At 43.3% G+C, this 14,409-nt stretch overlaps 1 protein-coding gene across 1 annotated transcript in view; it reads left to right on the forward strand.

The window, feature by feature from the left end:
* Nucleotides 1–6,964: 6,964 nt before the first annotated feature.
* EFEMP1 (EGF-like fibulin extracellular matrix protein 1) overlaps nt 6,965–14,409 on the forward strand; it is a 582,872-nt gene continuing 575,427 nt past the window's right edge. Inside the window, exons 1-2 of the mRNA XM_086927496.1 lie at nt 6,965–7,185; nt 7,791–7,875. Coding sequence (XP_086783622.1) covers nt 7,798–7,875 — 78 coding nt within the window. The 5' untranslated portion in view covers nt 6,965–7,185; nt 7,791–7,797. The remainder of the gene's footprint in view (nt 7,186–7,790; nt 7,876–14,409) is intronic.

Genomic DNA, 14,409 nt, shown 5'->3' on the forward strand with positions numbered 1-14,409 from the left:
GCAATATAATATTAGGATTGGCCCAGGAACATTACCCACCAGGGGGCTCATTTTAATGAACGGGTGAGACCCAGTTTCATTTTTTTATTCAAATGTTACCATCCGGATCCGCTTTATTGAAGCAATACGAGGTTTTCCCCCTCTCGCTTCAACGAGGCAAAATAGGATTTGCTATCACAGGGTGGAAGCCATGCACCTGCCCTGTAATAGTAAACATAAATGTCCTGCTGATGCACACCCTGGGACATTGTATGAGCTGCGCCTGGCAGGTGATGCTCCCTAGGGTCATGATGAATTGGTTACTGCATAACCACAGAATTAGTATAAACGCATACAAACACTACTTGCACATGTGTAGTACAGCGGCCAGAAGAGGCAGAGGAAGCCCAAAATCAAAAAATATAAATCCTACCAGAGATCGGATGACATAGTTCATTGAGCCGACGACCCTGGGATGAGTAGAAACAGCTTCACGAAGAAAACGGGTCTTCAGCAGAACGCAAGGAAGCTGGAAATATTGGTGAGTGCTGCCTTCCTTTTACCTTCTCCCGCTCATCGCCAAATTTATGTAGTGAAGAGGCAGACAGCAGTGGATCCGATAAGTAGAATTATTGCAGGAAAACAAGACACCTTAAACAGCCACCAACATGAGCAGACAGCAAGGCAACCGTCTTCTCCAACACCGTGTATAAACTCCCCAAGATTTCCATCATGAAAGCCCTACATTCTAACATTACATACTTATATTCTAGTAGCATTACATAATAACATTCTACTATGATTTACATTGGAATACTACACAGAGCACATGACATTACAGCAATGAGCTCATGGTTTCATCCACGAGTCTTGAGACCGGTAGGGGTGAGTAGTTCGCTTCCCACTCCCTGTATTGTATGAACGCAAACTAACACTACTTCCACAGGCATGCTACAGCGCCCAGAGCACATCACTTTACAGCAATGAGCTCACGGTTTAGACTCACGGTTTAATCCCATAGTCTTCAGACCAGTAGGGGTGAGTAGTTAGCTTCCCACTCCCTGTATAGTATAAACTCAAACTAACACTACTTACACAGTTATACTACAGCGGCCAGTATGCTACAGCACCCAGAGACCATCACTGTCAGCAATCAGCTCGGTTTGATCCCCGAGTCTTCACACTGGTAGGTGTGAGTACTCTGCTTCCCACTTCCGTCATAGTATAAACGCACAGAAGGGGTCAGTAGTTCGCTTCCCACTCCCTGCATGTTATAAACGCCCACTAACACTACTTGCACACATATGCTACAAAGACCAGAGCACATCACTTTACAGCAATGGGCTCACGGTTTAGGCTTTCGGTTTCATACCCGAGTGTAGCAGCATCTCATCTCATCTCAGCACCATGTCACTCTGAGCAACACTGCACTTTCAGACCGGTAGGAGTGACTACTTTGTTTCGCACTCCCCCACAGAGGTAACAGAGCTCCTATCCTTTTCACCCTTTTTTCCCTTACTCTTTTCAACTGAATCACAAAATGGCTGCCAACACTTCCTAATTGCAACCACTCGCAGCCAATAAGCAGCAAGTTCGTGCTTGTAATGCCTCAGCCAATCAGATGGCAGAATTCCCAAATATCTATATCTGTAAATTTTGATATTTCTGCAAAACTACTGAACAGATTTACACCAAATAAACAAAAGCGTGCTTTCTAGACCAAGACCATTCTCCCTGCCAAATATATATATATATATATATATATATATATATATATATATATATATATATATATATATATATATATATATATATATATATATATATATATATATATATTCAAAACTCCTCGATTGCTCCAAAGGGTTGCGGTCGGCCCCGCGGGAAGTGGCGTGAGCGCCGGCAGAGCACGCCGGTAAATTCAATAGCCAACACCTCGTCACACAGTGTATCACGCTCTCAGACACTCAATGAACGCCAGAGATCAGCAAGGTCCAAGGGTGTTTATTGACCCCTTACTATGTAAGGGGTCAATAAACACCCTTGGACCTTGCTGATCTCTGGCGTTCATTGAGTGTCTGAGAGCGTGATACACTGTGTGACGAGGTGTTGGCTATATATATATATATATATGACTTATTTTTAAGATAATAAATCATCCGCCACTCCAGGGTAGATTACAAAAGTCCTTTTTATTCTTGTGACGAGGTACATCTACGCGTTTCGGGAGTCTAGCTCCCTTGTTCACGATGTTTCACCACCATTTTGGCTGGATTAAAACACACTTCATGGAGGTAGTGAAAACAAACAATGGACTCAGCATTTAAGAACACCACAATTCTCTATAACATGGCAGCCATATTATAACGTGTTACTTCGCCAAGATTTTGTCAGACATCAAGCCTCATTTTAAATTACTTCATGTACAATTGTAACAAAAAGTTATTTCTGTTTTTATATAGTCAAAATGTCTATATTCCAACTATGCATTTTAAGAGGAATCAAGTAATTAAATCCCCTTGTACAAATCGTACATAATGAGAGTATAGATGTCCGGTTACTAGATTTTGAGCTAGTTCTTTTTTCATCACAATTACATTGGCAAGTGCCATTTCTTGTATTTCCATATATTCTCGCACAAAACAACTTTGTTAAAATGGAAAAAAGTGATTGTGCAATATTTCCTAATTTGCATATAAAGTGCAAAACTTCAGTACGGGAAAAATAATAAACCTCACGCATTAAAAATTCTCCACAAAAAAGATGAAAAATATAAAATATGCACAGAAGCAGCTTATATTTATATTGACATAATAAAGTGCTAGTGCTTATGTAAACTTTGATCATTTTCTCAATGTAAACATTTTGTACTACAGTACTCAAAAAATTAAAGTGCAAGTGCTTTAGTAAACTATAATCAACTCTCTTATAGTAAACATACCATTCTGTACAAATATACTTATTTGATTCTCTTCTGTACTAAAAAGAGGAGTAACTACTTTGTTTTGCACTACCCCACTGAGGTTACAGAGCTCCTATCCTCCTGTTTCCTATTCTTTTCACCCTTTTTTCCCTTACTCTTTTCAACTGAATCACAAAATGGCTGCCAACACTTCCTAGTTGCAACCACTCGCAGCCCGTGCTCGTAACGCCTCAGCCAATCAGATGGCAGAATTCCCAAATAGCACACCGAAAGTTACAGCATGGCCTCTTTGAAGGCCTCGATTTGCTGTGGGCTAGATGACAGCATGGAGAATTCGGGATGCATTGGAACCAACTGGGGAAACGGTTCCATGGCCAATGACCTTGAAGGAGTGAGACTCACATTGTAGCTCGCTTGCTTCTTCTCTTTGGAATCAGAGTAGATGTATGGGGTTGAGTAACACTTTGCTTTTTTGCATCTGACTTGGACTTCGAATTATCCAAGGACATTGAGCATGAAGTTAAACAGTTAATGGAGCAGCCTTGGGCACGGGATCTTGCCAATGCCTTATACTTGGGGCAAAAGTTAGACCTACAGGAAGGCTGCAACTTCTTCTTGTGTTCTGTGACATTCAACTTGGCCTCCCGGTTTCATGTTGCCTTCAGATGCATGAGGACGTATTTGTTCATACAACTTAAAAAAATGTCCTGAGCCCAGATACCAAAGACACACCTAACATGGGAGTGAGACTGATATCTGCTTTCTTCAGTCACTGTATGGCTTCAAACATGTAATTTTCGGTGAGGACATCATTCCCTAGCACACTGTGAAATCGATTACAAATCACTGGCAAACAAGAGCAGAGGTCTGGATTTGCATCCAAAAGCATGGAAAGAAATGAACTGAAGTCAACCTGTAGGGGTGGTGCTTACATGCGGCCCTGCTCCATCACTTCAATGCAGTATGAATTCAGCGCAACCCATACAATGCTATCTAGTGGCACATCGGAGCCCTGCAATAATCTCCAGATCCAGTCTGGCGACTGGCAAGTATTCTAAGTTGAGGAATCTGTGGTTAGAAGTATCCATCAGAAATATAATTTATCATAGAGAGACACAGGTTTGGAAACATAAATAGCAAGGTAGAATTACAGTTTCATCTGTTTTTACCTAGTAGGGTGTTTTAAAGCATGTGTGAGCCATTCTGCCACTTACACTCCTGTCCTCGATGTGCTATCCACACAGCAAACGAGTGGAAGGAGAATTATATTCCTAAGGAACAATATTATCATTTAAAAAATGGTGTGCAGAGTCACAAGGAAGTTTATGTACAAATGTGTTGATACGGTTTTAGCCAATTATAATCATGCAGTTCTTAAAGCGGTCGATTGCATTGCCCCCATGAAAATATTTAAACCTCGCTTAGTTCACAAACAGGAAGCATGGTTTTCGGAGCATTTGAGATCACTCAAACAATCGGCTAGAAAGCTAGAAAGGGTGTGGAGAACGACCCATGATGAAACAGACAGGAATCGTTACTGGGCAGCCCTCACCATTTATCACAAAGAAATCCGATGCGCCCGAAAAACACATATTGAGTCTCTACTCTCAGCCGCAGGAAATGCCCCCAGGATTCTATACCAAACCCTCCAGTCTTTTGTGAAACCAGCTGCCTGCGAAACTCCTGAATTAGTGTCACAACAATTGTGCAACGAAGTTTCTCAGTTTTTTACTAACAAGATAAATAGGATACATGATGACATCACTAGAATCAATTCATCCCGCACAGGAGTAACACTCTCACTCTTGGAAAAAGGAAAGGAAACAGGATTGATGACCTTGGACACCTTTCCACCCATCTCCCTGGTAGAGATCGAATGCTATCTAGGCCAGATTAAGAGCGGTAGTCCCTCAGACATCATCCCGGCCAGAATTGTGCCGGTAGTAGGGAAGACTCTGAGCCCACAGATTCAATGTCTTGTGAATCTCTCACTGATGGAAGGTCAAGTTCCTGGGGAATGGAAGAAAGCACTAGAGAGGCCTATCAGGAAAAACACTTCTACCCCCTGGACTGATATGTCTAACCGTAGGCCTATATCCCTTCCTCCTTTTTTTGGGGAAACTTATAGAGAAACATGTTAATAAACATGTATCAAACTACATCGAACAGACTGGTAGGCTAGATTGTTCTCAATTTGGCTTTAGAGCAAAACATAGCACCGAATCTGCACTGCTATCAGTGTCTGATGACCTTCATATGTACCAGGATAAAGGGTACTCTGTTATCCTGGTACTATTAGATCTGTCGGCAGCATTCGACACGATATCCCATAATATCTTAATCGAACGCCTGACCATGATCGGCATTGAGAGCACAGCATTAGCCTGGTTAAAGAGCTTTATATCTAACCGTACCCAAGCTGTCAGCATGGGCTCATTTCGGTCGGCTGAGACTAACATCACGAAGGGGGTGCCACAGGGCTCTTGTTTGAGCCCGACTCTTTTTAACATCTATGTGGCACCCCTGGCCAGAATTCTGAGAGAGTTTGGGTTCATCCCCGTCTCCTACGCGGATGATACCCAGCTCTTGTTTCCTTTTAAAAGTCTCACCGACAAAGTGAGGACGGCCTTTTCCGAAGGCCTGAAAGCTGTGGCAAAGTGGATGACATCAAACTATCTCCAATGCAATGTAAATAAGACCGAAGTCGTGCTTTTCGGGGAGGCTAGAGCTTTGTGGACGACGGACTGGTGGCCGTGCGAGCTTGGCCAAGTGCCAGAACCTAAACAGGTTGTAAAAAACCTAGGGGTATGCCTCGATCAAGAGCTTTCTTTTAAACAACATGGTAACTGGGTGGTTGGCCAATGTTTCCATGTTATTGGACTTTTACGAAAAAAAAATCCAATACTACCGGACTCCACCAGGAAAACTCTGGTACAGGCATTAGTATTGAGTCGCCTGGATTATTGCAATGGACTCCGGATGTCAGCCAATGAAGGTGTCCTAGCAAAACTCCAGGTGATACAAAATACTGCAGCGAGGCTAGTATTGAATGCCCCTCCAAGAACGCCATCGAAACCCCTCCTGGATAAATTACATTGACTCTCAGTTCGTAAGAGGATCAATTTTAAGACTCGCTGCCTGATCCACAAGAGCCTACATGGACATGGGCCTTCCTATTGGAAGGATAAATTCATCCCATATAATCCTACCCGATCTCTCAGGTCAAGCAGCCAACTTTTATTGAGAGTACCAATCACAAAGAAGGTCAGACAAGGGGGCAAAGCTTTATCGGTTGTCGGACCCACCTGGTGGAATAAACTTCCTCTTGAGCTTAGGTAATGTCCAGAACATCTAAATTTTAGAAAAAAACTTAAAACATTCTTATTTCAGACTTAGTCTATGTACCTATGTCCATACTGAACTGAACTATATGCTAAACTGATGCTGCTAGTCTTTTTCTTTCTTTCTCTCTCTTTTTTCTCCTGTGCGCAGAGATACTCTGTATAGAGTCGATTCTAGCGCGTTACAAACCTATAAATAAATTAAAAAATAAAAAGACCATCACATGAGCAAGTAAATAAAAGACTGGGGGGGGGGGGATATGGCGCATACAAAAACAACACACACATCTATCTCCAGAATTGGGCCAAAAAAAGTACAAACCAAAATGTTACATCTATCAAGTAACCCCACAGTGTGTCAGACTCATGAAGATTACTTTTGAAAGACTGGCGCTTTTCCAATGTCTAATTCTATTATCACGTCAGAAAAGCTGCAGTTTTTTTTACAAAGAAGCTCCTACCATCACTCCTATACAATAAACCAAAATCATGTCACCTTTTCCAGCCCGTGCGAACCCTGTGGGTCCCTGAGTTTTTCAGAATGTCAGCACGATACTGGAGTAGCTAGCGTGCTACTCGCCGAAAAACGCTTCGTTCGACACCTAGTCAGCGGTAGTAAGAGCTATATACATGCAATTCCAATACAAATACGTAGGATCGAACACGCGCGCACCACGTTTTCCTCCGCTACACCGTCTTCTTTGAGGAAAGGGAGAGAGGCGGGTACGCAAGGGAGCGCGGTCCCTGTCAAGCACGCACCTTCCCTCCCCTCCGCCCGCCTCCCTCCGCCTCCACCCCTGCTCCATTCTCCTGCCTGCACGAAAACTCCTCTCGCGCCAGCACTTTCCTGGCGGTGTCTGCGAAGTGAGATCCCTGACTCGCTTCACCCAGAGCCAGTGCGCTGCTCCTGTCAGAGCCGGGTACAGACAGGTACTGAGACAGGTAAGAGCCCCTTGGCAGAAGCTGCCTTAGAATGCGTCTGACATTTGTTTAGGGATTGTATCCTGGGGCGATTTCTTTCTGAGCCCATGAAAACCGTGCCCTTAGTCTATGATGTGGGCGAGGAGAGAATGAGGGCGCGTGCTGGTATGAAGTGAGCAAAACAGATTAGCTCCCCGGTAAGATTGAGCACCTCTACAAAGATTTACATTACGGCGTACTGTTTCGATGTAATTGCTCCGTGTTTGATTCCGGGTCTAGGCGCCTTTCTGAGCGCTGTGCCCTGTCAATAGTTGTTCAATCATGGAAACTGATACTCAAGGGCCCAGTGTACAGGTGTCAAGAGATAAATGCCATAACTTCTGTGAAACAGTTTGACCTATTGACTCTTTCTCAAATAACGAGGAAATGGACTGACCTCAGAGATATTCTGTAAGGAAATATGTTACCACATAAATGGCTGACGCTCAGGTTGGTAGGTGCGTTTACCTGGCAGCTTACGCAGCGTCACAGTACCAATTTCACACAAATGTTCATTTCATGCCTTCCTTCCTCCATACAGTCTAATAAAAACAATTACAAGCCACATTTGTGTATCTGTCTTTCAGATTCGCGATGCTGGGGGTTTTGTCTCTGGCAGCTGTGTTTCTTGCTGTTACTTCACAGGAAGCCGAGGAACCCATAACGTACACGGTGAGGATTAAGATGGTGTTTACACTAATTATCACCTGGGGAGTCTTTATGTCTGACTTCCTTAAAATGATAGGTTTTTGCCCACACGAGGTAACCACGGTGCTCGCGGAGGTTTGGCTCCATCACTGGCGCGAGAGAAAACACACTTTTAGATTAAAAGCACTTTACTAACTCCATGACTGCACCCATTGTTTCTCAGGAGGAGTCAGGTAGAGGCCATACGACCCAAGCTTCTCATTATTATCCTCATGATTGTTTTCTTCTGGAATCTTCCTTTTTGAACACTGAAATATTTGCATAGGTTTAGAAAATTAAATTAAACTAAACAGCAACGCCCCACCGCAAGTTCCACAAATAAAGAAGATAACGTTTGTGAAAATATAAACATTCTGATGTTTTATTATCAATATATGCTAAGGATGGGTGTCATTTTTCCACAAGGAATCTTCGTAAAATTTGTACGAAAATTATACATATTACGAAAAATGCATCTGGGCTGTCATCTACGTGATAATTGTACCAAAGGTATAACAGAGATACCAGGACAAGGTATTTTCCACACATTCGCTAAAGTCACTTGGTGAACTTGGCCGTGACACACATGCATTTTTACTACTCCTGCGAGACATTTCTACTCCAACCAGTCTTCCTCAAATTAAAATTAAGTGAAAAGCAAAAAAGTATGTGAAATACATGAAACCTAATAAACTCAAAATTACACATGCATACAAAATATACTTTGGCATCGGTGCTGGTAATGGGGAAACAAATACTCAGGGTACCAATAAATTGGGGGGAAGGTGTGGCTGTGGAAAGGGGGTGGAGTCATGAGAAGTGGAGTCTGACAGTTAACTTTTACATTATTAAAAACTCTGTTGCAAAGAAACGAGCAACAAGTACAAATGAGAGAGTAAATCTTTTCTGGCTTAATTTGTCCCAACGAGGCTGTGTTTTATAGTATCTAACAGGGTTAAGGCACCTCCTGCAGAGATCTTTGTGTGCACAGCAATTTCCAGGGGCTAAGAATAACTGAAAGATAACTGTGGTGGTTAATGCACTTACTGGAGAGACCTGTGCTTTGTCTACTAATTTTTTTCTCATAAAGCAGTACAGAAAGTTAACGGGCCTGCTGCAAAGCACATTGTGTAACATGCTGAGTAAAGATTTGTATTTTATGTAGATAGATCAGTGGATTATTGGTTTAGATACAGAGCTCCTTTTGTTACTTGCAGTTCATAAATTGGAATCCTTCTAGTGAAGCACAGTGAGCTATTCACTGGCACCAAGAAGCTACATGAAAGCTGCAAGGTTGTGTTTAACATCTTATTGTATTTTTTTCTCAAGTGTTCGTTAGTCTAAGGTTGCCCAAAAGGGTTCCTTTGGAAAGTCTGATTAGTATAGACAAATTCAACCACTGGGTTATGTTTTAAATCCTGACTTTGTATTTCTTCAGACTGGCTCTCTTAACATATGATGTCTACCAGTATGGATGATATATGGCTCATACACTTAACTCTTGCCCTTCTGTAAACTTTCTTGTACATGTATTTACACACTTGTATGATTTATTCTCTCTGTATAATGTGGGTGTGTTGTAAAGTGCTCCGACACTCTACTTTGGGATCGTAGGGTATAAAAGAAATTAAATAAAAAAATAAATTGAAAAATAATTAGTATGCATCCTACACTATAATTAGTGCAAGTACTCATATTTGTTTGTGTAATTACTCATCCATTCTTATAGTACATAAATATCTCTAACATCCAGGGGTTGAACAAAGTCAAAAACCATTCTCCAAATTATAGTTTCTCTTAAGTACTTGGCAAGTAATGACACGCTGTGTGCCTTTGTTTCCCTCCTTTACATTGGTATCTTGGTATTCAGATAACACCCAGCAGCAATGATAATTAAACAAAAGGAAAGCTGATGGCCCTTAAATGAGGACAAATATTTGGAGTTCAGCTGGAAGTGAAAGCCATTCACTGCCTGCAGGTTGCTGCTCCAAGAGAAAAGCAGCCAATGTGCGGGTGCTGCTGAATGTTTCCTGTGTTGGCAAATTACACATTGAGCATATTTCACTGAGGCAGCTCAGCTCCAGCTCAATAATAGCTGCACTGATTAGCAGTGGCAATCGGTCTCTCATTGCCATTGCTTTGCTGCCACATCTAATGGCCTTGCCAAATCCCAATGCTTTAGAAAGACATTGGTATTGGCAAATCTAATGACGGTGACCAGTCATGTTAAAAGTACAGAAAACATTGTTTCTCTCCTTTCTAGATGGCAACCATGCTGCATGATGCAAGGGGAAGATGCACTGCGGTGACCATCTTGGAAATATGCACAAAAAAAAATCTATGCTGTCAAAATGGCAGCTGGATTGCTTTGTCATGCTATGTCACACACTGTGGCAGCCATCTTGAAAAAATAGAGGATGTTAGGGGAGAAAATGTGGCATTATGGTCAGAGCTGACCACCCGGGGCATAGCTTTAGGGGAGGGGTGTTTGGGGTGTTACACCCCCTAATAAATGTATTTTGTGATAAATAGTTGGGTGCAGGTGCTTCCAGTCCGTTATGGTGAGTTGTATGTAAGATTTAACCAGGTATTTTTACACACACAGACAAAAACACACACACTGTCCTTCTCTCTCTCTCTCTCTCTCTCTCTCTCTCACACACTTTTTTTATAATGTTGTGCTCCCCTTTCAACATGATGAAATTGGCATACCCTTGATTAGTATATTTCTTTTTGAATAGCAATTTAAAAAAAATGTAAAACACATAAAACAATTCAGCCAGAACATAGAAATCACGATGTTGAATCCATTTGCAAAAGCAATATAACCCCCAGTCACGAACCCCATAAAAATTACATAGACAGGATTTGGAGCCCAGTTAATCAGGACCCCCACATTCCCCAACCATTTCCCCCACACTCTGTGGTATTTCTTAACCACCCCAGGGCTTTCTCCTGGGTCGCGCACCAGTCCACCCCTCTATGCCACCTCTCCAGGGCTGGTGGGTCAGGGTTTTTCCAGGCCGCCGCTATGTCCCACTTGGCCATCATCGTATCCGTATTAAAAAATAACTTGTCACTCCTGGACCCGTCCAACCCATCAGTAATCCCCAGCAAAGAGTGACGTGGATCATGAGGAGCCTTCTAGCTTGATACAGGTGCAGGGTAGTGAGGTACGCAGCGTGTAAATGGTAGAGCTGAATTAGCTTGAGTTTGGCGGAGACACTGATTGTTCTAGGGGCCATAAGGGTATCACGCCAGTCCACCTCGACAAGGGGACACACCCACTCCACCCATTGATCCCTCAACCTATCTAGGGATGGGGGTGTTGTTCACTAGGGTGCGGTAAATGTGGGAGACCCCACCCTTACCCAAGTCCCCCTTGATTCGCATAATTAACTTACCTGTACTTCCCTAGTATATGGTAAAAAAAACGAGGCCAAGGTCTGTAGGTTTCAATCCACAAGTGAGCTGCAAAACCCATTGTGTCATTCACAATGACAGTGTAAACATGTCTGGATGCCTACTATATCTAGCCTGACTGTACAGTATTCAACTGCAACTTCGACCTGCCAAAAGTAATCCCTTTTGACAGGCCTAAACCTTCAGTTTAAACTATAATGTCACCCCTAAGTAGACCTTACTGCCCATAAGGCTGGGTGCCCTAAAAATAGACCCTAAAAACAATTTTCAAGTAGTAGAGTTGGTTGTTGCTAAGGAAAGCATTGGAAACAGTATTACATTTAATAATGTTATCTCCTGCTAGGAAGCTGTTACATATTTAATTTTTGGTCTTTGCAAATATTTATTACAAGACCAATTCACAGGGTAGGTCAGATTTGCAATAAATATTTTGGGAAAGGTATTTATCGAAACAGACCTTTTTCCTGCCTAAAGCCTCTGGATGCCCATTTGCATGAGTCCAACTGTCACTGGCAGCTGAATGGCCCTCTTGATGAGATGGGATAACTTGTTCCCACAGTTGAGCAAATACTTTGGGCATGGGGAGGTGTTCTGTTCCTCTGGCATGCTGACCATCTGGGCTGTGTCCAGAAACTTGTTTAACTTCAAAGAAGTCTACTCTTTAACAAGCAATTGTTAGCTGACAACTGGGCAGTGTCAATTTTCTGGTCTCCCAGTTAGACAGGCACTAACTCCAATGGGAGAGAAGCTGACTCAGAACTGGTTTAGAATGACCACAGAAGAGTGGTTGCTCATTTCCCTGGCCATACTTCTGGGGTGGGCACACATGGTCTGCACAAGTGGAGAAAGGTTTTACCATCTTGGATTTTACCAGAGAGGGGCCTTGTGGGATTGTTTGTAGTAAGTCAGGCAGGAATTGCTGCAAAAGATGGTAGGGTTGCCCCTAGTTTTTTTTTTTACCAGAAATTTGTGTCGGCCTGGAGGCACCGCTTCCCACAGGTTGATACCAGGCATAAATGTGGCACCCACAGTACCCTCCTCAGAACACGCTATGGACCTGTGAAAGAACAGAAGAGGACTGGACCTCCCGTCTGTGACCTGAGAAGAGCGTATAAAACTCAACCTGCCCTCCCCCCTGTACCCAGGGCAAGGAAGTGGACTCCAAAGGTTATAAGGCCTCCTGTTCAAGCTACAGGAACACAACAAGCTAAGGAGGCCTTTTCTGCAACTGCGCAGCTGACCAGGTTCACATGGACCTGCCATGGATCCTGTTACTGGCCTCTGCTGGAGTGAGTCTTGAACCCCAAGTGTTGTCCCTAACGTTCTGAACCCTTGGCTGCTGTCAAATTGTAGCCATCTTATGGTTTTCTGAAACCAATGACTTAGAAACAATTTGGCTTCAAAGAATTTTGGAGGACTGGGACCAACCTGCCAAGCTGATCCAACAAAGGTTTGTTGTCACTGTGCCAAAAATTCAGACTGCTCTCGCTTGGAGCCCTTCAATTCCCCAGTCAGTATCCATCCACTCCAGCAAACACCCTGTCACTCCCCTTGCACTCCTCCAGTGACCCATTCAGCACCATGTACTAATCCATTCACTGCGCCAAAACCAAAACACTTCTAAATTCACGCTGGCACTCTCCTTGCAGTACTCTAATCATTCAGTCAGTACCCAAGTACTCATGCAGTGAGCCAGGCCTTAGCACATGGACTGCTTCAAACCCCTAGCCACTATGCATGCAGTCCTCTAACCACCTAAACACTTATCTTTCACACATTCAATTACCTAGTCAGCATCCATACATTCCCAGCAAACATCCTGTCACTCCCCCTGCACTCGTTTAGTGACCCATTCAGCACCATGTACTAATCCATTCACTGCGCCAAAATCCAAACACTTATACATTCACCCAGGCACTCTCCTTGCAGTACTCTAATCATTCAGTCAGTACCCAAGTCCTCATGCACTGAGCCAGGCCTTAGCACATCGACTGCTTCAAACACCTATCCACTATGTATGCAGTCCTCTAACCACCTGCAAACTTGTCTTTCATACCTTCAAATCCCCAGTCAGTATGCATACACTTCCACCAAATACCCTGTCAATCCCCTTGCACTCCTCTAGTGACCCATTCAGCACCATGTAATAATCAATTCACTGCGCCAAAATCCAAACACTTATAAATTCACACAGGGACTCTCCTTGCAGTACTCTAATCATTCAGTCAGTACCCAAGTACTCATGCAGTGAGCCAAGCCTTAGCACATGGACTGCTTCAAACGCCTAACCACTATGCATGCAGTCCTCTAACCACCTACACACTTGTCTTTCACACCTTCAATTTCCTAGTCAGTATCCATACACTGCCAGGAAACACCCTGTCACTCCTATTGCACTCCTCCAGTGACCCATTCAGCACCATGTACCAATCCATTCACTGCGCCCAAACCCAACCTCTTATAAATTCACCCAGGCACTCTCCCTGCAGTACTCTAATCATTCAGTCAGTACCCAAGTACTTATGCAGTGAGCCAGGCCTTAGCACATGGACTGCTTCAATCGCCTCTCCACTATGCATGCAGTCCTTTAACCACCTGCACACTTGTCTTTCACGCCTTCAGGTCCCCAGTCAGGATCCATTCACTTCCAGCAAAACACCCTGTCACTCCCCTTGCAATCGTCTAGTGACCCATTCAGTACCATGTACTAATCCTTTCACTGCGCCAAAATCCAAACACTTATACATTCATCCAGGCACTCTCCTTGCAGTACTCTAATCATTCAGTCAGTACCCAAGTACTTATGCAGTGAGCCAGGCCTTAGCACATGGACTGCTTCAAACGCCTTTCCACTATGCATGCCGTCCTCTAACCACCTACACACTTGTCTTTCACACCTTCAACTCCCCAGTCAGTATCCATACACTTCCAGGAAACACCCTGTCACTCCTCTTGCACTCCTCTAGTGACCCATTCAGCACTATGTACTAATCTATTTACTGCGCCAAAACTCAAACACTTATAAATTCACCAAGGTACTCTCCTTGCAGTACTCTAATCATTCAGTCAGTATCCAAGTACTCATGAAGCGAGCCA

The sequence above is a fragment of the Lissotriton vulgaris genome, chromosome 6 (assembly GCF_964263255.1).
Source record: "Lissotriton vulgaris chromosome 6, aLisVul1.2, whole genome shotgun sequence".
NCBI classification, from domain to species: Eukaryota; Metazoa; Chordata; class Amphibia; order Caudata; family Salamandridae; genus Lissotriton; species Lissotriton vulgaris.